We start from the raw sequence: 24,761 nt of genomic DNA, 5'->3' as shown, positions 1-24,761 counted from the left end.
CCAATTAAATACAGATAAGGTGAGCTTTAGCTCTTTAATCGAAGACACGAATCCCTAAAGAAAGTCCCAAACTAGTTGGGACGTAACACGCTTATCGAGGTAATGGGGAGAGTGTTGAGGGTTATGGAGCACGGGTTAATGAAATATTGGATAGGGGACTTACGGCGGCAAAGGAGAACTTTGATCTTCAGCAATCCGAGGGGGTCATGGTTCTTCTTAATAGATTGGCGATTACGAGATTTAAGAGTGGTTTATTTAATGTAAACACCAGGATGTTAATGATTAGAGAGCAGGCAGATAGTTTGGAGTCTGTGATAAATTTTGCATCGAAATTGGTAAGGGAGTTTGAGTTTCAAAAGCTGCCTTTAAATTCAGACTCATTTGGTATTATATCAAAAGTGTGTGTAGTGGGTAATCCGGCTCGCAGGTGTTTCAATTGCGATCAATTGGGACACACGCGTAAACATCGTAAAAGTCAAAAGAAACCGTATTCAGAGTTAAATGTTCATAGAACGCTCAAATGTAGATTTTGTAGGAAAAGTGGGCATACAGAAGAACGGTGCTTTAATAAAAACTGTCCTTTTAAATTCAGGACATCCGAATTTTCCCCCGCAGAGTCTTCACAGGATTTAAACTTCGAAAGGGCCCCTCGAACAATCGGATCGCAGGGCAAACCCTTAATTGCGTGCATAGATACTATTGTATCGCCCACTGTTCAAGCTTTCTCACCCCGAGTCCACACTGCGCGGACACTGGTTCGCGTACATCGTTCGTGAACATGGTAGCTAACCCTGTCATTCACCGGTTTTCGCCGTAGTGTGGGCTGGAAATAACAGAGTTCGCTAACAAATGACCCTCCTAATCGGCGTAAAGTCGTAAAAGTAGCCCCGCTGGGTTAGGCGAAAACTGTGTTCGCGAACCAAATTCAGCGATCCATGAGGTGGTGGATCCGGCGAACACGTTCGGGAAAAACATCGCCTTTTTCCTCGTTCTTGTCTCTTTTCAAACCCTCGGAGCTTGGGCATTGCCATTCTTTCTAACTGTGGGGCTGGTCTTTATGACCACCCGCAGGTAGGTACATACTCCAAAGGGATAATATGCGTGACCGAAGTTAACTTGAGTTAAGTTATCTTGATGAAAGTATATGTAATATATTGGCGAGATTTTCCTGATAAAAATGGCATCAAACACAATGCAATTCAGACAACTTTAAGTTTTGTTTACAATATGCAATATTTTTATAATATTAATACTTGATTTTGTGAGCCAGTAACCGATTAGAAAGTCTGTCCGAAAATAGGAAACAGATTGTAAAATTCTTGCCAGGAGGTAATTAGGGCCTATGAAAAAACTAGGTAACTTTTGTAGCTATGTGAACCTGATACCCGACTTTTCAAAAATTCATTTTTTTATGGAAAATAATAGCATTTCGTTTGTACTTGACTGTACTATCAATAGTTTCGTTTGTACCTTCATGAATTAATAAATAAAAAAAATAAAAAAAATGACAAGCACCCGACATTGAGATTTTTGAAATTTGTTTTTTCCCTATTCTTTAGAATCGTTTGTACCCGTTTGTATCGCTTTTCGTTTCGTTTTTACCTCAATAGTTTATGATTTATAAGAAATTGTTTATACGCGTAAGGAGGGAGTTCGACACTCATCAATTCTGGGTATTTCTAAAGAACTCATTTTGAAGTGGAAACGTAAGGGAATGAGACCGCATTGTTTTCAAAATTAAAGTTACAGGCACAGAGGAAGAACAGATTTAAAAAATGTTGAAAACTAATTTACTCCTTTCTTACGCGTACAACAATTGACTGTAAAATTTGAACTACTGAAGTATGAACGAAGTGAAAAAACAGATTACAAAAATCTCAATGTCGGATGCTGGGTGATTTTTTTTTTTTTTATTTATTAATTGATGAAGGTACAAACAAAACTATTAGTGGTTCAATCAAGTACAAACGAAATGCTATTATTTTCCATAAACAAATGAATTTTTGAAAAGTCGAGTATCAGGTTCACATAGCTAACTTTTTTGTGAAGCTGATAAGAGACGTAAAATGGTATTTTAAAAAATATTAATAGGCAAGCATACTGTCTTAAAAAAAAAGGTCAACGAACATTTCTTGAAGAATAGTATGTGTAATATATATAGGGTGTAACAAAATCTATTACTTGTTATAAGCGAAACTCAAAATTGTCTGAATTGCGTCGTGTTTGATATCATTTTTATCAGAAAAATCTCGCCAATATATTGCATATATTTTCATTAAGATACAACAAAAAAAGCACAGAAACTTGGATGAATATTAAGGAACTAATATTAACTACGGTCACGCATATTATCCCTTTGGAGTATCTGCCGGCGGGTGGTCGTAAACGGTCGTTTGCTTTCGAGCATTTCCAACCGTGGAGGGGATGCGGATCGCCCAAATTCACAAAATAACATCAGTTTCACAGGAGTACGAACATCGTAGATATTCGTCGGCATGTTAGCGACAGTAAGAACACCCTTGCGAATGTTTTTAGGGTATGTTCTTATTTTGTGTTCGCGCAGTGTGGACTCGGGGTCAGAGCCCAGTTCATTAATAGTTCGATTGGAACATGCCGTTATGCCGATTTCCTTGTAGACATCGGATCACTATTAAATTTAATTAAATTACAGGGTTTGGATTCGCACGCAGTTCTAATAATCTTGTCACGTGCGGCGTGAACGCCAGTAAAACCCTAAGTCCTTAAAAATAAAACCGCACGGACGCGCAACAATAGACACAACACAGTTCATGGTTAGGATCAAACACCTCTAGTTCGATAAAAAAATGAAATAAGTGGAGCTTGTCATGTAAGCAATGTTTTATTGGTCCATTATGTCGACATGACACTAGAGATATTTTCTAACACATGATGGATCGAATAATTTTGATTACTTTATTTGAAAATTTTACATACTTTGCGTTCTTAACGTCATACATAAAAAGTTATAAAACAGTTAATTACTATTCGTATACATAAATAGTAGCTTGTATAAATGTTATCGTGTTTTATTGCAATAATCTCTTGTCAATTCAGTTTTGTCGCGATCACGTGGTTTTGTTTGGATCTACTTCATCGTCCAATGGAACGTTCTATAGTCCAGTAATTTATTAAAGTTTTGAGGTTAGATGAGTGTATTAGAAATTATATATTGCTTGAAAATTATTGAAAAATTGCAGCTTTGAACGATTTTGATCATTTTTCTAATAGAGTGAGACTTGGTAAAACGTGGTAATTATATTGGTGCTTCAACAAAAATTGTTATAATATGGTAAGCAAAAAATTTAATATTATTTAGGTTAAAAGTTTATTTTTTAATATATTTCGAATACATGATAACATCACGATTAAATTTAAGGAATATTTTTGTAAAATCTTAGTTTTCCTCGAATATTTTCTTAGAAATTTTAATTTTAAAATGCAATTATAATTCTAATTTACTAAAAACCTGTAATTGAACGTAGTCTACTTTAAGCATGGATGTTTTTACATTTTTACATTTTTATGTTTTGTAGATGTGCCTGTAATAAGTAAATATTATGAATTATATACCTATAATTATTATATTCAAAATTACGTGTTTCGTTATCTACATTTTAAATGTAACAGAGTACAAATGAAAATATTCCTTATTAGTAGCCTTATTTGACATAATTCAATATCGATATTGTTATAGTATTAGCAATAATGAACTATGTACAATTTTCTTTTTAGCCAAAATTTAAACATGACATTGAACTTCCAATATCAATTCCTGAGTTGCTATTGGATAAACATGCAAATTTTTTACTTTCTTATGGCACTGATAAGGATGAATATGTAAGTATGATCATTATTATTTTAGTTGTGCATTACTTCTATTTTGTAATAATATCATAATAGATAGACACAAGTAATTTTTATAAATAAAATCCATAATATAGGCCTATATAAATGATGAACAACTAACAAGTATATAAAAATGTTCCAGATATATTGTACAACGGAACACTTGAGAATGTCTGGCATGTATTGGGGTTTAACAGCGCTAGACCTTATGGGCAAACTTGAACAAACCAACCGGAATGAAGTTCTTGAATTTATAGCCCAATGTCAAACTGAAAGTGGTGGTATAGCAGCTAGTTTGCAACATGATCCACATCTTCTTCATACCTTGAGCGCAGTACAGATACTTTGTACCTATGATGCTCTTGATGTTATTGATGTGGAGAAAGTTGTAAAATACGTGAAGGAGAGACAACAGCCGGATGGAAGTTTTACTGGTGATATCTGGGGTGAAGTTGATACAAGATTTTCTTTTTGTGCCGTAGCAACTTTATCACTCCTGGTTAGTATAAATATAACATACATACAGGCTTCAAATAAAGTAGAAAAACATTGTTTTAGAACCGATTGGATGCGATAGATGTTAATAAGGCTGTTGAATTTGTAATTAAGTGTATGAATTTTGATGGTGGCTTTGGCTCAAAGCCAGGAGGCGAAAGTCATGCTGGTATGATTTACTGCTGTGTGGGACTTTTGTCGATAACTGGTAATTCCTCACTTTTTTCAGAGATAAATGCTGTGAGGTTTTTACAAGAAAATAATGTTTCTAGATTGCCTTAGTTTGGTAGATGCAGATCAATTAAGTTGGTGGCTTTGTGAAAGACAGCTACCATCTGGAGGTTTAAATGGTAGACCAGAGAAAGCACCTGATGTTTGTTATTCCTGGTGGGTTCTTTCTGCGCTCACTATTCTTGGGCGACTTCATTGGGTTAACAAGGAACAGTTGGTATGTACTCTCTGAAAAGTAATAACTTCTTTTCCAAGGTAATTAATTAATCTTTAATTACTATATGCATTATATTCAATTATAAAGTTTAAATAGATTTTTGTTTGCAACGCTTTTTTCAAACGTTTTTTAAAATTTGTCGTTTATCTTAGTTTCTAAGCTGAACTAATTTTTGACAGGTTATAAATTGTGCAGTATTAAAAAATGAGATAAAAACAAACTAAAAATTCGACTAAGTTCAATAAGTTCTTTTTGATCCCTATAATTCATTTACGTTCTTAGAATAGTTTTGCAAAATCATATTTTCATATGTTTTGAAAAAATGAAAAAGAAAGCGGAATTATTAACTTTGTGCTTTAATGTTGAACTACAGGTAAAGTTTGTATTAGCATGTCAAGACACAGAATCAGGAGGATTTAGTGATCGTCCAGGGGATGTTGCCGATCCTTTCCACACTCTCTTCGGATTGACTGCACTTTCCCTATTAAATGCCGATTATCCTCTTAAAAGAATCAATCCGACATATTGCATGCCAGAATATGTTATTCAGAGGCTACAGCTCAAACCTTCAAGACTAGACCAAAGCGATTAACATTCGATTGAAAAAGTTTAACTCTTTATTAAAATTAAGTTTTTATGAAATAATGCAAGAAGAGAAAATATAACATGAATCTTTTGCACAATTGTTTCATTTATTTCTTTATCTATAAATTAAAAATATTTTATAGAACTTTGTTAACAGTATATATTGTAATATGTTACTGTAAAAATACATGCTCAATGCAACTTAATGCAAATAAGATATATTGTTAAACTTTAAGAACGGAATGTTGCATTATGGGGATTGTACGACTCCTAGCGATGAAATAACTCGAGGAAAAGCACGAACTAATTTATTCTAACTTAGTTCAAAGAAATTAAAATCTTTTTTTAACTCGCCAATGAAAAATAAAATAATGAAATTAAAGTAACCTTTATTGTACTATAATATTAAAAACGTATTAGGTCAAGTACTAAATCCGGTCAAATTATTATGTAGTATAAAATCACCTCATATTAAATATTTTGGTTAATTATTTTTCAAACTGTCGTAAATGGAAAAACAACTGTTCATATAAAAGTAGTTTGACTTTAAAAGGGAAATATGATAGCAATGTTCAATATTTTGTGAAATTATTCACGGAGATTTCAATATCGCCATTTTTTAAAATAAAGACTACACTTCTGTTTATTGATGTATTTATATATTCTTGGTAATGCAGAATTACGTTATTATAATGTAAAAAATAAATTTTCTGATATCATTAATAATTTTGTTTGCATGTTGCTCGACTAACATAGGACACCCTGTACAACTTTTATAATTATAAAGAAACAACTTTATCTACATTCTATAGATACAGATAAAATATCGAGTGTATATATATTTATAACAAAAGTTCTTTTATTTGCAAATGTAGAAATCGGAGAAAGAATTGTTAATAAGACTTTAATATGACACAATTATTCAATGAAGTGATATCCAATATGATAAAATAAGTACTTTATATATCCTTATTAAGTGTCTAATATTCTAATTACCAATAACAAATGACATTATGCTAATACATTAGATCACAATTGTTATATTCTTTGAAAAATTTTTAATATTTTAACAGGTGAATCCATTGGCTGTATACGTAATTTTTGTTCTGACACTCTACATTCTTCAAAGGAAAGATCGTGTAATTCTGAAAATCAACGAACAAATATTAATTATATAAAGTATTATTCATGTAGGAGGGCAATGACCGAAGCTGATCATATGATCGAGTGTACCTCCTAAAGACACCGTGCAATATTATTATTATAAATAATGTTGTTCCGAAACGTACATATGTATGTCTAAAAAACACCGCGCCGCGGCCGTACGAGCGACTGCTATTAGACAAGTATGAGTGAAAGTGAAAAAGAAAGAGCGAATGTGGATCGAGTGGATATAAACGCACGAATGTCAAGGCAGCGTCAGAATTATTCCGAAAAGTATAATTGAAAACAGCGATTAGCGGTGATACAGTGATTCTTTTGTTACAACGAATAATATACGGTCTTTTCCATTCTTTAAAACTTGTATGTTCTTATCTCGCACCCGATTCCTACATTCAAAAAGCAAATTATTTCTACTGGTTAGTAAAATACCTAATTGGTGTAGAAACAGTGAAAAAGTATCCATATTACGAATCGTTGCCGCAATAATGCCATATCTGTTGTTAAAAGACAGTAAGGCTTTTAGTCCCACCACTAGTGCAGAAAATGAATTTGTTTCATATAAAATATCAGCGCCAATTATTACATCCGGTACAGTCCAATTTTCGGTTAAGTACTTCTTAATATCTTCCCATCTTAATTCCATTACTTCAACATTCGTATTATTATCCCTCATTTGAAATTTTAATCTATCAGTTTTTAATTGTGGTTTAATTTGTACTGTTTCTTTATTTTTTTGTAAATTAAACTTGATATTTGCAGAAACCATTTCTAAGACAGTTCTGTGACAATCAGTAAAAACATATTGTTTTGGGGAACATTTTTTGATAATACTCAATCCTGTTAATCCAACTCCACAACCAAGTTCTAAGATGACTTTTCCACAAAATTCACTTTTGTTTTCTATGCACCACTTGCTTAGTTCAACTGCTCCCTATAAGTTGTAAGTGTTACCATAACAGAAGAAAATAATTTTATTCAACAATGATATTGAAATACCTGCCAACTACATAATCCTGTTGTACCTTCCGATATAATATTTGTACTTTCTTGTATGCTTATGTAATCAGAATCTTGGTCATCTATTAAAAAGTGTCTATAATGAATAACCTCATTTAACGATAAAGATATTAAGTTACAATATGCAGCATATATTTCATCGTGAATTTCGCCGTCTCTTTCTTCAATCTAAATTAAGATCAAGAGTTTTATAGATGTGTTCCTTTTCTTGTGTAAGTTAGGGTTCTGTACCATACCTTTTTCATAAGCAATTTTAAAAATGCTTGTTGATATGATCGTTTTACAGGATATTTTTTAACTAAGTCATTATTTACTGTGTTTTCTAGAATCTCTTTCTGCCTATTTAAATCAAAAAAACAACCAATATTTTTCGTAGGTCCCTGAAAGTAATACATAATTGTTTGCAACACAATAAACTATTTAAAGGTACAACAAAAGATTTCCATACAAGTAAATCCATTGTATTCAGCGGTGTGCAGCAAAGAAATTGTTTTATCAAATTATTTGTATCGAACAAATCCTGACCCATTTTATATTCCGTGAATAGTGTACCATATGTACTATATGTACGTAGTTATCTTCAACTTTCTTCTAAACAGTAATATTATATAATTACTTTTATATATATAAACTTTCTTCTTATAGAAATACGTTAGCTATTATAAGTTAAATAATAAGGGAAAAATAATTGTTTTACTATAGTCGCTGACAGATGTCAGAAGTACCAAGAAGTACACGTGCTCATAGATCAAGACAGAGTTTTTTGAAGTAATTTCTTTTTTAAAATAATGCTGTATCATACGACGGTACGACATACAATTCAAAAAATGAGAGAAACAGGCTGACATATTTTTTTAAGCGACTGAACATCAGTATCACTTATTATTGTGTCCACGGCAGGGGTTACCACTTCAGCGGTGGTTCGGAATGTGATACTCCCGCCGGTACTCGAGTCACATACACAGACATACGCATTCATACAAACTCAGAACTCTATCTACCATTGTACTATATTAAGGGTGCGCAGGAGATCCAGCAAATCTCTGAGTTGACTTCAGCGACAGTTGCGGAGAAAGTAGGAAGCTCTGGGACAAGGATAGATAGATCCTTGTCTCTCCAATGATGCTGCGACAGAGAGGGAGATTCATCAAATTGGAGGAGAGACAAAGACAGAATGATGTCAAACGTTTGCAATTTTCCAAACAGTTATTATAACTTTATGAGGCGAGGAAGCGACCTTTCCGACTGATTTTTTTTTAAACTGTTCCTTATAAAATACCGCTGAGGGGGACACATACACATTTTGCAATTCGCTTTTGAAACGTGCTAAAAATACGTTTAAAGACAATACATTTTTTGTGGGTCTTTTTCCAAAAATCTGAACGTATCCCCCGCAACAGCATTTTACAAGGAACAGTTTAAAAAAAAATCAGCCAAAAAGGTTGCTTCCTTGCCTCATAAAATTACAATGGTGGTGTCGCTACGATTGAGACGATTCATATGCCAACATGGCTGCCTCAATATCGTGCTTTCCACCGCAGCGCTGTCGTCGTCTTCCTTTCTGTTACCGTGTCGACCATCTAAATACGCTTTTCGACTTGATTCGCAGGTATCATAGTCGGCTGGGTTTTTTCGCGCACGCGCAGCGAACATAGCATCAATGAAGTATACGCACGACTAAAAAGGTGTATCTTAATTACCCCTGCATAATTTTACAAATATATTCATGATTTATGGACAAATGCAGGACAATATATAAAGACAATATATAAGTATAGACAATATATAAATAATAAGGACAAATATATTCATGATTTCGCGCTCATAGCCACAATAGCCATAGCACCCCACACCTGTTACCCTGGATACGACACTGTTGACGGTCATTCTGGCAGTACATGGGCGAAAAAACTTGGCCTGGCTGATATCACTGATCGTAGTATCGTACATAAGATATCGCTAGTTCGATCCCAAGCTGTTGTGTATTTTTTTTATTGTATCTTGTATAATTTATAAAAAAAAAAATTTTTTTTATATAAGAGGTAATATGAAATATAAAATACACACAAATAGCCTAATACTTTCCTGTTTCGCTGTATGTATATCGTGTTTGGTTTCATTGTAATCATAAAAATCTTACAAATACATTGGAAAAATTTAGATTTAAAAAAATTAATAAATAAAAAAGTTTTATTGTTACATTAGTATTGTCTCGCGCCCCCCGATATGTTTTGGTTCCTAGCTTCGTGCATTGGATCTCTCTCTCTCTCTCTCTCTCTCTCTCTCTCTCTCTCTCTCCTCTTTCTCTTTCGCTTTCCTCTCTCTGTTTCTTTCTATGTTCGCGCTCGGCTGGAGCCGCATCTAAACTTAGAATCGACACCTCGGCTGGTTATTATATCTACATACATTGTATATGTAACCAAATGTTTCGATCAGCTTCGAATCCGTCCAAAATTTGAAGGCGTCGACGAAGTAGAAAGAGACAGTTTGATGAAGAAGAAAGAGAGACTGACAAGGGAACGGGCCCAGATATGACGCTAATTTTTTGATGAGCCTCTGCACAGTGGAAAACTGAAGCGAATGATATTCAGTTTTGGGTGTAAACGATTTATAGTTTACGTCAGTGCTCGGAATTACTTGCACATTTCGGCCTGATTCCTGAAGCACCACCTCCTGCATCCCCCCTACCGGTCTAGGCTCGACGGCCGAGTCGGCGATCGTACGCGCGACGTTGTTTCTCAGGGACGTGCTACAATAGATATCTCAGGTTTCACCCCCGTGAGTAAAAATTTCCTTGCGCTGTCAGTATAATTTATTTTTACAGATAAATAAAGTTATTAATATTATGTTTAGGTTTATAAACAATAAACCTCTTGGGTGATGTGGAAAGTTATTGACAAATTTGCAATCATTATATCATATATTATTGTTATTATATGTATATATAAAAGGTGTTTATAAAATTCCGTTGCGGGAGATAGTTACACATTTTGAAATTTCGCTTTTGAAACGTGCTAAAAATACGTTCAAAGGCAACAAATTTTGTTTTTTCAATTTTTTCCAAAAAACGCTTGACAAGACGATAGATTTACTTTCCCTGATTACGAAATGCATAATTATTATATGTTTTTTTCATTATTGTACCTGAAAAACGGGAAAAACTATCTAGTAGTTCACCTATTTTCCGTTGGTGGCGCCAGTTTGTTTTCTGCTGTAGGCCCGCGAGCCGTTCGCTCGGTCGAGTTCCCCATTTGTATGTTTCGTGCCCGAAGTCGCGAGCGTGGGAACAAAGCCATAGGGTGGGTTTTATTTACCACGCGCTGCGACGCGCTTTAGAACGAGCCGAGCCAGCGTGCGTAGCGCATCATCCAAGTTTTCTTGTACACCATCTTAATAAACTATTCCATTTTGTAACTTCAGTACGGAAGTTTTCTTGCGTTTTCTGACACTAGTCAGACTTACGGATAAAGTATTGTAGGAGCTTTATTCGTACAAATAGTTTCCCTACACTGCGCACCCTTAATATTAATATAATATAGTATAATATTAGTACAGTTCAGTATATCTAACCTATAAAATACAACTCAATCATCAAATACAAATATTGGCCATGTGGCATGATGTTTCGTAGAGTATCTCAGCTGTGATGCCAGATTTGGCTCCCAGTTGCGCATGCGCGTCTGGGATCTATGATCCCATAGCAACGGTTGGCGCCAAAACCAGGTTAACTGTTTTTTAATTATAAAAAATCCGTTTTGTCTGTAAAATTATTTCAACTCCTATCTCTATGTTATAATTTATCCACAAAATTAATATTCTTGCATGCTAACAAGTATTTCCAATTTTCATTTGTGATTCAATTCTTCTTTAGGGCGAGTAAGGGCGCCAGTTTTATGCATACGGGTGTCCAAAAAATGTGATACCTTGAAAGAGGTGGTTCGGGAGGTGATTTGAAACAACATTTTTCGTTAGCGAAAATGTTGTTCGAGTCTTTGTTGAGGAGATATTAATAGAAAACCCCGACCAATCAGAGCGCGTAGCCTACGCTACCCCGACCAATCAGAGCGCGTAGCCTACGCTACCCCGACCAATCAGAGCGCGTAGCCTACGCTACCCCGACCAATCAGAGCGCGGCCGCTTAGCGCCGTAGCATACACTACCGCAGCCGCTCCACCGGCATCCTCGCACTCTGATTGGTCAGTGTTTTCCGTTAATATCTTCTCGATGAAGCCGCGGACAACATTTTCGCTAAGGAAAAAGTTGTTTCAAATCACCTCCCGAACCACCTCTTTCAAGGTATTACAACATTTTTTGGACACCCTGTATATGTAATGCTACATGTATGGTTTTATGGTCATATTAGATACTTTACTGACGCTAATACCAGTGCGCATGCGAAGCCGAATCTGGCATCAGTGTTGGACAAAACCCTAGGCTTCGAATAAATCTGAAGTTTGTCGATATGTTTGTCTCATTTCCTCTTTTGAACATTTTCCAAAGAAGGAAGCGAGACAAACATATCAGCAAACTTCAGATTTATTCGAAGCCTAGGGTTTTGCCCATCACTGTCTGGCATCACAGATCGCAGTAACCTTGTGGGGATTGCGTGGAGTGGAGAACGACACCATGCCGACCATGCGGCATTCATAGATTCATTGGATTCACTTTCCTTATTCGGTGAAGTTGGCACCGGCCAATATCAATAAAAACAAGCGTCAGATTACCGACTTACTTGACCATAGGGAAAAGCCAATATGGCGTCCAATTAACCAGTCAAATTTAAACCGTTGGATTCCTAACATTAAAACTTCTATTTTTGTAATTTATTTTTGGGCATCAGAATCTACTAAATGATAAAAAAACAGTCAGTAATTTTTAGTGCTCAGAAGTAAAGTTTAACCACAAATTGCAGCCAGTGTTGTAAAATGTAGATTAATTTTGATTACAAGGTAAGTTATTTTTTCTTTTTTGATTTATTTATTCAGCCATTGAAATTTTTTACAAAGTTTATATCAGCTATACAATTTCATTGTTTCATACACTCGTGATATAACTTATAACTTAACTGTCACTTAATATTAATATATAATAGTAACACTTGTATACAGAGTGTTCAAAAAAAGCTTTAGTAAACATAGGTCCAAAGGTCAACTATTTCTGAGATATAAACATTTTTGTTTGCTAGTATCATGATTGACTTACTTGCTTCCATCGCATGCGATGTTTATGTCAGTGCGTTCTGAATATTCCCGTTCAAGTGCTGACAATTTTGTCAATTTCATTTTTTCAATTTCGTGTATAGAAACGAGTGGTGGGCACGTGGAAAATCTTCTATAAATATCAAAAACTCAGTACTAAGTCAATCATGATACTAGCAAACAAAAATGTTTATATTTCAGAAATGGTTGACCTTTGGACCTATGTTTACTAAAGCTTTTTTACTCAGTACAGTGTGCCCTATACATTATATAAATATTGAATTTTTTTAACACCCTGTATACATACTAACACTGATACTATTGAAATTATTCAACCTTGTCTTCCGAGGGAAACCAAATTCTAAAACCTTTTACGTTTTTGCTGTAACCTATAAAAATACCTTCTTTTGCTTTACTATTCAGGTTTTTCCTTTTTGGTTTTGGTATATGCACAAATGTCTTGGTTCCAAATACAACTAATTTTTCGATTTGAGGTGTCTTCTTACACCACAGTTCATAAGGCGTTTTCTCAGGTACTTTGCTCTTACTTGTTCTATTAAGAACAAATACTGCTAGATTCACAGCCTCGGCTCATAATTTCTTTGGTAGATTTTTACTGTGTAGCATGCCTCGTACAGATTCTACAATTGTTCTATTCTCTCTCTTTCTCTGCAGAGCCATTCTGCTCTGGAGTGTAAGCAACAGTCCTCTGATGCTTGATTCCATGACTATTGAGAATTTCCTTTTGTTTTATCAATCTTCTTCCGTCTTACACTGGAGATCACATGTCTCAGTTATTAACAAAGAAAAGTAATCTTCATATTATAAAGCAATCTTTTTTAAACAACTCCTAACCTGAATAATTTCAACAGATACATACATACATACATACATACATACTAGCAATTAGTTATGAGATAACTCAAGCATCAGGTTTTTTTTTTCTTTTTTTTTTCTATATTTTCAAATTACACTGTCTTAGAAAGTTATGAATGAACATACAAGCCAGACTACTTGGTTTAGCAAGTATCATTTTCATTGTCAAAGGTAAGTGCAATTTGATTTTCTGAAGTGCTTTAATTAGCTTTGTTCTCTGCATATTGTATTGACAACACTGCCAAATAATATGATTTAGATCTTGGAATGGATTGTGTCATTTGCATTTTGAATCTGCAACAATTCCTAGATATGAGAGTGATCCTGCTAGATTGTAATGATCAGCTCCGCAATGATTAATAGTCGCAATAAGTTCTCGTGAAAAACCTCTATTGGTGTACCATGGCATTAATTTATCCCTGTAATAATACTGAAAATAAGTTTGTCCTTTTGTAAGGGCTTGCTATTTTATCTTTTTTTTGGTTTTTGACATGGATATTTTTTGAAGATCTTCAAATAGATCTATATATGGAACTTGTGACACTATATTTGAACTAGTTTCTCTAGCTGTTTTAGCTAAAAAATTGACTTTCTCATCGCCTTCATTGCCAACGTGCGATGGAATCCAAAAAAATTTAATTGTATTGTTCGGGTTTGTCTGTACAAATATATTATATTTTTTCTTAATTTCAAGTATATGGAAATTTGTTTTAACGATAATCTTTGTATTTTGAAGACTTTGTAGAGTGCTTAAGGATTCAGAAAATATATAGATGTCGTGACTGTCATTTTGTATGGCAATGTCTAACGCATCATATAATGCGTTTATATAATGCGTAGATTCCACTGTGAAGATAGAGGCACTATCATTGATGCTCTTTGTTATTTGAATATTTAGATTAGTGCACCTACATGCTGATTCAACATGTCTATTACCTAGAATTTTACTTCCATCTGTGTATATTGCATATGCATTGTTTGCAGAGAGCATTGTTTTCAATATTAAATTTGGATTTTCTGCTGTATTAAGAGTTGAGTCTAGTTCGATATCAATTGGGATTGATGTTATTATAGTTTTATATTCATGGCAAGAGATATTGTATTGTTTTCTTACCTCAATAGACTTAAAAGAATTTGCTAAAGTTTCAATACATTGTTTTAGTATTCGATTTCTTTTGTTCTTCACTTTTATGCACTTTTTGCAGTAATTATGTAATGTTTTGTTGATGGGAGAATTTACGTTTGACAATACTTTACTTAAATAGCACTTATACAAAAACTTTGTTCGCTCTTGAATGAATGGTAGTTTAGATTCTACTAGCAGAATATTGGTTGGAGTGCTGTTTCTCTGTATACTGTATTTTTTCTAGTATCTTAATGTTTATAACTATTGTTACTGTAAAATTTCTATTCTTTGATGTAACTCGGGAAGAAATGAACCAAATGCGATAAACCCTTTCACATTTAGTTGCACATGTATTCCTTCAGTTCGTTGTTTATTAAAGTGCATGGCCTATGCCATATTGCACTGTCCAGTACTTACAATATCTTTACAAAGAATATTTCTTAACCTAGTAACTGTTTCTTACAGAAATATAACATTATACATTTGGCTACTTGCCATACAAAAGACATCATTACATATAAATGTGTAAAATCTTTTACAGTGTTCTTGAGCTCGCAGCATTTATATTATTATCTTGTACTCTGCTTATTTTTAATATTGTTTCTTAAACAAATGTTATCACAGTTTATATTACAATATCACATTGAGTCGAAGGGCGTTACTTATAATTATTAAAAATTACATTAGCACACAGATGTTTATGCGAATATTATAAACAAGGTACCTTAATACTAATTATCCTATCTATTGTACTTTTAACGTTTCTTTTATACTATCAAACTGTCAACTGAAAGAAAAGGAGAACAAAAACTATAATTTGTACAAAACTGAAAAGAAAAACAAAAAGAAGTCTATTGCTTTAATGCATTTCTTAGTCAACTCCTTGGTTTAATTAAGAAATCATACGAAATGGAACAAAACTAAACTCTTATTATTCTTACTGTAAGAAATAGAAAAGTTTTCATCTTTCCTCTCATTTATGAACACTTACTTATTCTGTTATCACTTATTATTTAATGCAGACACTGTTCAAAATGATGACCTCTTGCTGCATTGCAATAATAAGTGATAACTATTCTGCCAAATAGCTACGATTTATGCTGCTCCATCGCAGAGTCAATCTTTGATTATTTTTACCCTGTATAACCTTATACTTATATATATATTTAATTTTAAACTATACATTAGTGCTCGGAATTACATATTTACAATTTCCTTGTGCTGTCAGTATTTGTTATTTTCACAGATAATTAAAGTTATTAATATTATGTTTGGGTCTATAAACATCTTTTATATATACACATAATAACAATAACTTTCCACATCACCCAAGAGGTATTATTGTTGATGCGTTTTTTTTAAAGCGGTTTCCCCTGTAGGCCTATTCCACTAAACGTGTGACTTGACAGAAAAAGAAATGAAAATTGCATATGACAGGGCAAGGAAATTTTGGTCGATCCTGGAGTGGTAGTGGGGGTACAGGAGGTCTACTACAAATTTTTGGTGATGTTCTTAGTCCGTTCGCCAGTCCTCCTCAGCCATAACATAATTGAAATTTCCGTATCTCTAAAAGCACGTTGCGTAGCATGTGTACCCGTGACTTCATCACATTTCTCAAGTGAATGGTGTGGTCAAGCGCTTAAGGCTTTGGCTTATGGTGACGCTGTCCCGTGTTCGTTTCCTGAAAGTTGTTATATTTTTTTTTTTTTTTTGTTAGTTTAAACATTTTCATGCTTTAATTATTCTATTATTTGCTGTGGAAAAATAAAAAACATTTAAAATCATATTAACTTAATTTTTTGTATGCTCCAAACAGGAATGTTTCTCGTTTAAACTATATGGTAGCTCTGAAAAGAGCTGATTTTGTCGTGATGTTTCTACGTCGTTAAAATAATTTCCTGAAAATAAGATAGCTAATTAAAAATATATTATTCTAGATATTGGCTGCAATAGAAAAAGTCAATGAAAAAATGTGTAAAACATAAATGTTCTTTACACCGAGAACATTTAAGTGCCACAACGTTTTCACAATGAATACATATCATAGATGCTAAATTTGTGAAACAGAAATTCGCTGGATTCTCGAATTCTTCTGGCCTAGTGTCCGTGTAACCGCATCGAAACCATGCGTATCGAAATAATTGCTCGTATCGTGGTGCGTGGTGGTAGACTTTCAGCACGAAAGTTGATTATGGATTAATGATTGCATTTTAATTATTGAATTTCTAGCGGATAAGTTCACGTCTATTTCCAGACTTATTACGAGGTCAGACAATTTTCTCGCAAAATTCTTCCAAATCCGGAATCCATATACATCGAGTGGTTGAATAAGTGGCGTCGTATTCTTTGGTATCGGGAGTACCTCTAGTCCTTTACTTTCTGGTATGGCATTTCTTATTATTTCATCATTATAACCGTTCCATGAATCCACAAATAACACGGTTTTGTCTGGAACGTTCGGAAGATAAACTTTTGTTAGCCAGCTCCTAAATAGTTCTTTAGTTAATTTTCCAGATGTCGAAGCTTCGATATGTACATTCGGCGTTGTAAATATTGTTTGTCGTACGCGTGGTCCTAATTGCCCATTTACTTCTTTCAATACAATAAATAGTGGTGAAAGTAATTTTCCACTTGCTGAAATCGTAGGCTGAATTGTATAACTATGAGTTGTTGCTGATTTTTACTGTATTAATGTATTGGGTTGGAAAGAAAGTTCGTAGCGTTTTTAAAGCAAACTTTTAAAGCAAAGTTTATATTCTTCCACATAATATTATTCTACAATGTATTTGGCACTTTGTTCTATTACTTTTTGCCATCTATATGGTAGCTTGAAGAATCCATTCTTCCAGAAAGTGTCCTCTTTCTGGGCGATAAACTGGTCCACGTGATTTTTGCAAGCTTCTATAGAGTTGACCTTTGTTCCATTTAGAAAATTTTGTAGGGATCGAAATAGGTGGAAATCTGATGGTGGCAGATCAGGTGATTATGGCGGATGGGGAACAACATTCTACCCAAGCTGCAACAACTTCTGTCTTATTTGTATCGAGACGTGCGGTCTAGCGTTGTCGTGCTGGAACACGATACCTTTTCGATTTGCTAATTCCGGTCGTTTTTCGTCAATAGCTGTCTTCAAACGGTCCAGTTGGGCGCAGTATGTATCGGAATTTATCGTTCTGTTATGCGGTAACAATTCGTAGTATAGGACACCTTTCCAATCCCACCAAATGCATAGCATGACCTTTTTTGGGTGAAGACCGTCTTTTGCAGTCGTTAATGGTACCGCATTTTGTTTTCCCCATGATCTTTTTCGCTGCACATTGTTATAGAGGACTCATTTTTCATCACCCGTTATTAGCGTTTTAAGAATGAATCATTTTCATTTCGCTTCAGGAGTGAATCGTTTATGGAAATGCGATCCATTATGTTTTTCTCCGTCAGGTCGTGCGGCACCCGGACATCGTAACGACTTACGAATCTGAGGGCCTTTAAACAATTCACAACGGTCGTGTGGGCTGTCTCTGCGATGTCCCGTGTTGTTTGCCGTGGATTATTTTCCACTAGTGTTCTGATTAAATCGTTATCGGCAACTAAAGGCCTACTAGAACGTTCTCGGTCCTCCAAATCAAAATTGCCACTTTTGAAGCGAGCAAACCATTTTCGCACGGTACTTTCAGCAACAGAACCTTCTCCATAAACGGCAGAAATCTTCCGTGCTGTTTCTGTAGCGTTTTTTCCCTTTCGAAAATAAAAAGCCATCAAATGACGGAAGTGCACCTTATATTCCTCCATATTTACTCTTCTATTACGTAGTTGTAAAATTGATTAATACAAAAATTACTTGCACCTTATATTCCTCCATATTTACACTTCTATTACGTAGTTGTAAAATTGATTAATTCAAAAATTACTTGCACAGAGAGACGCGTTGAACCATAACCTTTTATAATATGTATGCATGTCTTTTGTTTTAAACAAGCATCGAACTGACACACGCTTCCAACGCAAACTGCTAGAAAATGCTACGAACTTTCTTTCCAACCCAATACTTGTTTCTTTTTCACCTTTGTATGATAGTGTCCTTCCAGAATGGATTTCTAACTGGAAACCACTCTGATCTGTATTAAATATATTATTTTCGCCATACCTTTCAAAATATCTTTTTGTATTCGTTACAAAATTGTCAGCCATTGTACTTATTTCTTGTACATTGTTCTGATAATGGCGAGTAACAAATTTGGTCGTTTTTCGTGATACTACGTTGTATTTATTTTTAAAATTCCATAACCAATATGTCGAGGCTTGAAACCCTTCTAATTGTAAATTTATTGTTTGGTTTGCATGGAGTGCCCATCTCTTAATGTGAATGTCGTGAACAATCATTTTACGATTTCTTGCTTCAATAAATTTGTTTAGTGTTCTCTGCGCAATTTCCTTAAGCTTATTCGATCGTGATCCGCCTTTTTGGACTTGTTCTTCCCATCTGTATAATTGCCTACGATTTCTTACTCTTCTGTACCTTTTTTGTACAGTTTCAAAATTCAATGGTCTCTTTTTTCCGCTTTTCCAAAAGTTCACGACTTCTCTTTTGTAATCACTGCTTACATTGTAATCCTTTTCTCCGAGACCTTCCTCTAATAAACTTGATGGCTGTTCTTTCACGAAATGTGACGTTGAAGTAGAAGCCTCTTTGAAGTTCTGCTCGTCATTAGGTAATGATGGCTCGTCAATTGCATCATCGAATACTAGTTCGTCTTGTACCTCGATCTCTGTATAAAATGCTTCCTTACACCTACCAATCAAATTTATAATATTATTTGACAATTCAATCTCTTTTCCGTTTATGGGCGTTGACACATTACTACTGCTATAATTATAAGATTTCATTAAAATGTTTATAATATTAATGGCGTTGATACTCATATTGAATAAAATAAGTATTAGAAAATAATTATTAATTAAAGTAAAAAATTAAATTATTAATTAAAGTAAAAAATTAAGAATAAAGAATACGAATAAGGTGATCGGGATTTTGGCCTCGCCAATCTGCGCCGATTGCTTTATACTCTTGGAGACTCTGTGGTTGATGTCGAATTCTTCAAGTGTTGGTTATTCCGTTGAAATGTCGTTTTTCGCAGAATTAGTCCGCTACCTTACAGTTTACTCCTCGAATAAACGTGTAGAATGAACCTCCTGCCGTTTTGACTAGGATATTTATATTGTTGGACAATGCAATGGTAACTTTCCCCACTCCTACGAGGAGGCTTATTTTGTCCATAAAACAACATCTTTTATTTCGCGTTTCTTCCATAGTGCCATAAAGTTTATAATTTTCTTGCTCCATTTTCAAAGAATCAGCAAACTTTTTATTGCAACCCATCTTCAGGTATATGTAACAACGTCCTCGATTTTATGACACTGCACGATGTATCTTCCACATACTCCAGTAATAATTTATTTCAACCCTTCTTTACAATGGAATATAGAGCAACTCTTTTCAGTACCCGTTGTCATTCGAACCCTCTCTACCTATTGTGGGAAATTCCAAAAACTTGCCTACGTCACGAATTCCCACATTTTTGGAAAATTATTATTTTAACGACGTAGAAACATCACGACAAAATCAGCTCTTTTCAGAGCTACCATATATTTTAAACGAGAAACATTCCTGTTTGGAGCATTCAAAAAATTAAGTTAATATGATTTTAAATGTTTTTTATTTTTCCACAGCAAATAATAGAATAATTAAAGCATGAAAATGTTTAAACTAACAAAAAAAAAAAAAAAAAAAAATAACAACTTTCAGGAAACGAACACGGAACAGCGTCACCATAAGCCAAAGCCTTAAGCGCTTGACCACACCGTTCACTTGAGAAATGTGATGAAGTCACGGGTACACATGCTACGCAACGTGCTCATACAATTAATACCTCGAAAATTAACTTTTGATTTTGTTTTTCGCTAGAGGATAACGACATTCATATTGAATAAAACGCTAATTGATTTATTTACTTCGGTTCATTTGAACGGTAGAAATCAAGTCAACCAGCGGTCAATGTGTTCATTGCAGCGTCACGATCAATGGGCTGTAATATTAATATTTTTCGATAAATCTTTCCATAGAAATGTATACATCATAGTAAAATAATACTAGAGACGTGGGTAAAATTTCAAATTAAAATCTTGCATACTTTATGAGAAAAAAAATGATAAAGATGCCACATTTTCGGCGCGGAAATAGGAATGCCCAATTTAATATAATTATTGTTATATGGTGAAAATCAAAATTTCCAAAAACATGTATCCTTAATTATACCCTGTAGTTTACACATAAATTTTCATGAATGAGAAACAATATTTAGTAACATAAATTAACAAAAAAAAAAAACATTTTTTCAAAAATAAATTGTTTAAATAAACAAATAAACAATTTCTTCTGGCATACATAAATCACCCATTCAAAAGCGCATATTATGAAAACAAAACTTTTTGTCCTAGCTCCTCTAGTTTTCGAGATATATAAAAAAAACATAGTTTTCATCCCTAACTTTAGGGGCTGTTTTCACCCCTTCAACATGGACGATTGCAGATAAAAAAAAATAGGTGTCAAATATTTTTTTGAGAACTACCTACCCTGTAAATTTGATCAAAATCGGAGTGTGACAGTTGGATATGTTCCCTTGTTAGTTCTGTTACCTGCAAATTAAACATGTTATTATAATCAGGTATAGACTGTAATGTTATAAGCATTACATTTGATTTACTCACTGCATCTTTAAAATTTCCATTGTCCTGCAAATAATTTTCTAGTACGGACATATCCTCCTCTTTATTTAGTGGGTAAACGACTGGTAAAGCGAATATTGGACGTTTTCCCTCTGGGACTGTGTCCACCTTCAATATCCGTTGTTCCAACGCCTCCACTCGACCTAAAATATCTGTCAGCAGCGCTCGTTGCAAGTGCTGTTGTTGAATTATAGTTTTTAAATATTTTAGAATCTGTTACTCTGTCTTCTTGGCCTGAAAAATTAGATTTTTTACAAAATGTTTTTAGAGCGTACGAATAGAAGCGAAATGACTCACTGTTACTGCTATAGCCTGTTGCAGTGGCAGCTGCATCCTCTATACGCATATAACGTTGCGTTAGCACTACAAATTGTGGAAAGAAGCGTTACATATACAGGGTGTTCCAAAAATGTTGTAACACCTTGAAAGGGGTGGTTCGGGAGGTGATTTGAAACAACTTTTTTCTTAGCGAAAATGTTGTCCGAGGCTTCTTCAACCTCCTCGAGGCCACCAACTCAAAATACACGTTTTTGATGGTTCAAGTTTCGTTAGAAAATATTTATGGCACTCTGTAATCGCAGAAACATTTGATATAACATATGATGTACAGTAAATGAAAAATATAATAAGTATATAAAGTAAACACATTACACGCTATATTTTATAATTGAATATGCGGATCTCCCGTCTTTCAATAATATTGAAATTAATAGAACACAACGAACAATCTCGGTTTAGGATTCGAGATCTCGGCTGGGTACCGTGTGGGGAGAAAGTCGTCGACAAATACCGATCGGACACAAGCGTTAACGAAGACTCCGTGGTCGGCACAGAGAACCGAGGATCGGTTTTGGATTCGGAATCGTTCGGGATCTCGGTTTGGGACTCGGAACTGTTCGGAGTCTCGGTTTGAGATTCGAGATCTCGGTTTTGCGTTCGGGATCTCGCTTCCAATTCAAGATCTCGAATTATACGAGATCTCGAATTTTTCGATATCCCGTCTCGTCTCGAACATTCGAGTCTCATCTCGTCTTGAATTTCGAGATCTCGGTTTTTTCGAGAACTCGCCCAGCTCTAGCGCGTAGCCACGCCTACTGCTGGCGCTGCACCGGCATATGCGCGCTCTGATTGGTCGAGGTTTTCCGTTAATATCTCCTTAACGAAGTATCGGACAACATTTTCGCTAAGGAAAAAGTTGTTTCAAATCATCTCCTGAATCACCCCTTTCAAGGTGTTACAACATTTTTGGGACACCCGGTATATTTCAAATTGTATGTTTTGTAAAGTATTCATAATGACTAAATCACATACTTTCTTTTCTCATTTCCGGCATCGAGGCGAAGGAAAACAAGGATTCGTCAGAGTCCTCGCTCTCTGAAGAAATGAACCATTTTGTTTTTTTCCGTTTACGACTGGACTGTGTCTCGGACAATACTTGTTGCCTTGCTGTATGTATATGAAAGTATGAAATAACAGTCACAATGCTTATACGTATATGTTATCTTATAATTTTAACTCACCAAAAATGCTATGTTTAAATAACTTCACCGTGTGCATTGCCCACGATAGGTCCACCGGCAGCGATCTTTTTATCGCGGCCGCCAAGGCGTTCGTGTTTACCGGCGACCAGTAACAAATATTGCTCTGGACCCAAGTTGAAAGGACAGATCCAGTGTCCCATCCTTCTCGAATTGAACAACGGTCCACGTTTCTGGCATGGTCTTTCTAAAAAAATAGGATGCATTCTAGCGAGATTGAAACGTTCGAATTTCACAGCGTGGTAATGATCCGTTTGCAGTAGGCCATACCGTGTTCGCATCAAAAAATTACAGTTAGATGTTATTGTTGAGGTTTTATGGTGGATGAGAGCACGTGGTGCAATAAATAGAGCTCTCGCGCGATTTGTAGTCAGTATGAAGAAATATAAAAAGAATATATGTATTTGTTTATGTACATGAGTTAAGAACAACGAAATAAAAATAATATTGCACTAGGCTAACAAAAGGAAACAGGCTTGTACGTGAGACAAAGGCTCTTAATAACGCGCACGTGGTTTTGACTATACGAACGTGATTCAAAACACCGACTGGTACAAAGGTCGGCGGAAACGGTAGCGTTTCGGTAGCCGAAACAGAAGAAAGGGAGAAATACGTTGATAAACAAAGGCTCACAGGTGTCTCCCTCTTTTTCGTATTTCGAATACTTTTCGCATAACAACGTGTTGAAATGGAATTCGGGATATGACAGATGCTTGGTTTTCGACACAGATTAACCGTTTAATATTTAACACGACGTATACACTCTTCTCTTTTTGTACAGAAAGTAACATGTAGTATAGTACAATATGGTGACAATAAGCGCGGTAAATTCAATCTACTGAACGTTTACTTCAACACAACGAATCAATTGTTAGAAATATTTTTCTAACAGTTATATTATAAATATATTAGAAAAGAGCGATGTATATATCAAGTGTATGGATAATATCGGTACGGTCTACTATAAATCGTGTTTAACGCGATGGAAAATACTGTGATAGGTATTGCATGGATGCAAAGAGTTCTAATAACTACGAAATTACTCAAGAAAATAATAAGAACTGTACGAGAATAGAAAAAATAACGTATAAGATATGATGAGTGGCATTCTTCATTATTGAAAAAAGGCAATTTTAAATTAGTACTGTCTTGTGAATATTAGAGTTGAAATGAATTTATAATTATTGATTCGAATGTAGTAAGGGGAAAATGACAAATTCTTCGGCAATTTGCAATTTCACACATTTATATTTTATGTCTTTAATGTCGAACATTTCAAAAGGTCCTAAGTATGGATCTACTAAAACAATACCCAGCAATGAGGATTTGCATGGGTTAGTATAAAAATCTGTTGCAGTTAAAAATTTTCGACCGACTAATTTATATTGATTTTCTACTTTAACTGTATTCTGCATAAGAATAATACTACCGTCGCGAAATGTGCAGCAATTATTAGGATCGGTAGTTTTCAAAATATAATTTTCAAATACAACGGTTCCAAACTGTTTCGAACAAGAAATGTTTCCTACTAATGAAGCTTCGAAATGTTCGTCTTTAAGAATTGAATACCGTGTGTTTCTACTGCTTTGAGTACAACTGAGATCGCGTTCTTCTAGATATCTTTTTATTATTTGTTGCAAGGGTTTAACTTTTTTTCTAATAAA

At 34.6% G+C, this 24,761-nt stretch overlaps 3 protein-coding genes across 10 annotated transcripts; 1 reads left to right on the top strand and 2 right to left on the bottom strand.

Annotated features, from left to right (window-relative positions):
- The first annotated feature begins 2,829 nt into the window (after positions 1–2,829).
- On the top strand, positions 2,830–5,491 carry LOC128885676 (geranylgeranyl transferase type-2 subunit beta). Of its 2 annotated transcripts, none has more exons than XM_054139861.1 (7): positions 2,830–2,848; positions 3,250–3,310; positions 3,754–3,858; positions 4,010–4,366; positions 4,426–4,570; positions 4,635–4,810; positions 5,184–5,491. In XM_054139861.1, exons 2-7 carry the CDS (start codon positions 3,308–3,310, stop codon positions 5,400–5,402), a joined length of 1,005 nt encoding a protein of 334 aa, XP_053995836.1. In that variant the 5' UTR covers positions 2,830–2,848; positions 3,250–3,307; the 3' UTR covers positions 5,403–5,491. The 2 variants fall into 2 exon arrangements, with proteins under 2 accessions (XP_053995836.1, XP_053995835.1); XM_054139860.1 differs by lacking the exon at positions 2,830–2,848 and adding an exon at positions 2,926–3,162.
- A 779-nt stretch (positions 5,492–6,270) lies between these two features.
- Positions 6,271–10,259, bottom strand: LOC128885675 (protein-lysine N-methyltransferase EEF2KMT). 7 transcript variants are annotated; one of them, XM_054139859.1, is made up of 6 exons: positions 8,274–8,587; positions 8,025–8,167; positions 7,813–7,956; positions 7,556–7,744; positions 6,989–7,490; positions 6,271–6,540 (listed from the first exon to the last, which is right to left on the bottom strand). In XM_054139859.1, the coding sequence occupies exons 2-6, from the start codon at positions 8,103–8,105 to the stop codon at positions 6,434–6,436; spliced, it is 1,023 nt and encodes a 340-aa protein (XP_053995834.1). In that variant the 5' UTR covers positions 8,106–8,167; positions 8,274–8,587; the 3' UTR covers positions 6,271–6,433. The 7 variants fall into 7 exon arrangements, with proteins under 7 accessions (XP_053995834.1, XP_053995832.1, XP_053995829.1 ...); XM_054139857.1 differs by lacking the exon at positions 8,274–8,587 and adding an exon at positions 10,214–10,259 and having other exon boundaries at positions 6,271–7,490; XM_054139854.1 differs by having other exon boundaries at positions 6,271–7,490; positions 8,025–8,164; positions 8,274–8,590.
- A 7,524-nt stretch (positions 10,260–17,783) lies between these two features.
- Positions 17,784–21,342, bottom strand: LOC128885597 (uncharacterized). The gene is made up of 2 exons (XM_054139694.1): positions 18,921–21,342; positions 17,784–17,949 (listed from the first exon to the last, which is right to left on the bottom strand). Exons 1-2 carry the CDS (start codon positions 19,694–19,696, stop codon positions 17,784–17,786), a joined length of 942 nt encoding a protein of 313 aa, XP_053995669.1. The 5' UTR covers positions 19,697–21,342.
- Between the last annotated feature and the right edge of the window lie 3,419 nt (positions 21,343–24,761).

The sequence above is a fragment of the Hylaeus anthracinus genome, unplaced genomic scaffold, assembly GCF_026225885.1.
Source record: "Hylaeus anthracinus isolate JK02 unplaced genomic scaffold, UHH_iyHylAnth1.0_haploid 11981, whole genome shotgun sequence".
In the NCBI taxonomy this organism is placed as follows: Eukaryota; Metazoa; Arthropoda; class Insecta; order Hymenoptera; family Colletidae; genus Hylaeus; species Hylaeus anthracinus.
Note: the sequence above shows the minus strand (reverse complement) of the source record. Positions and strands in the feature narration are given on the sequence as shown.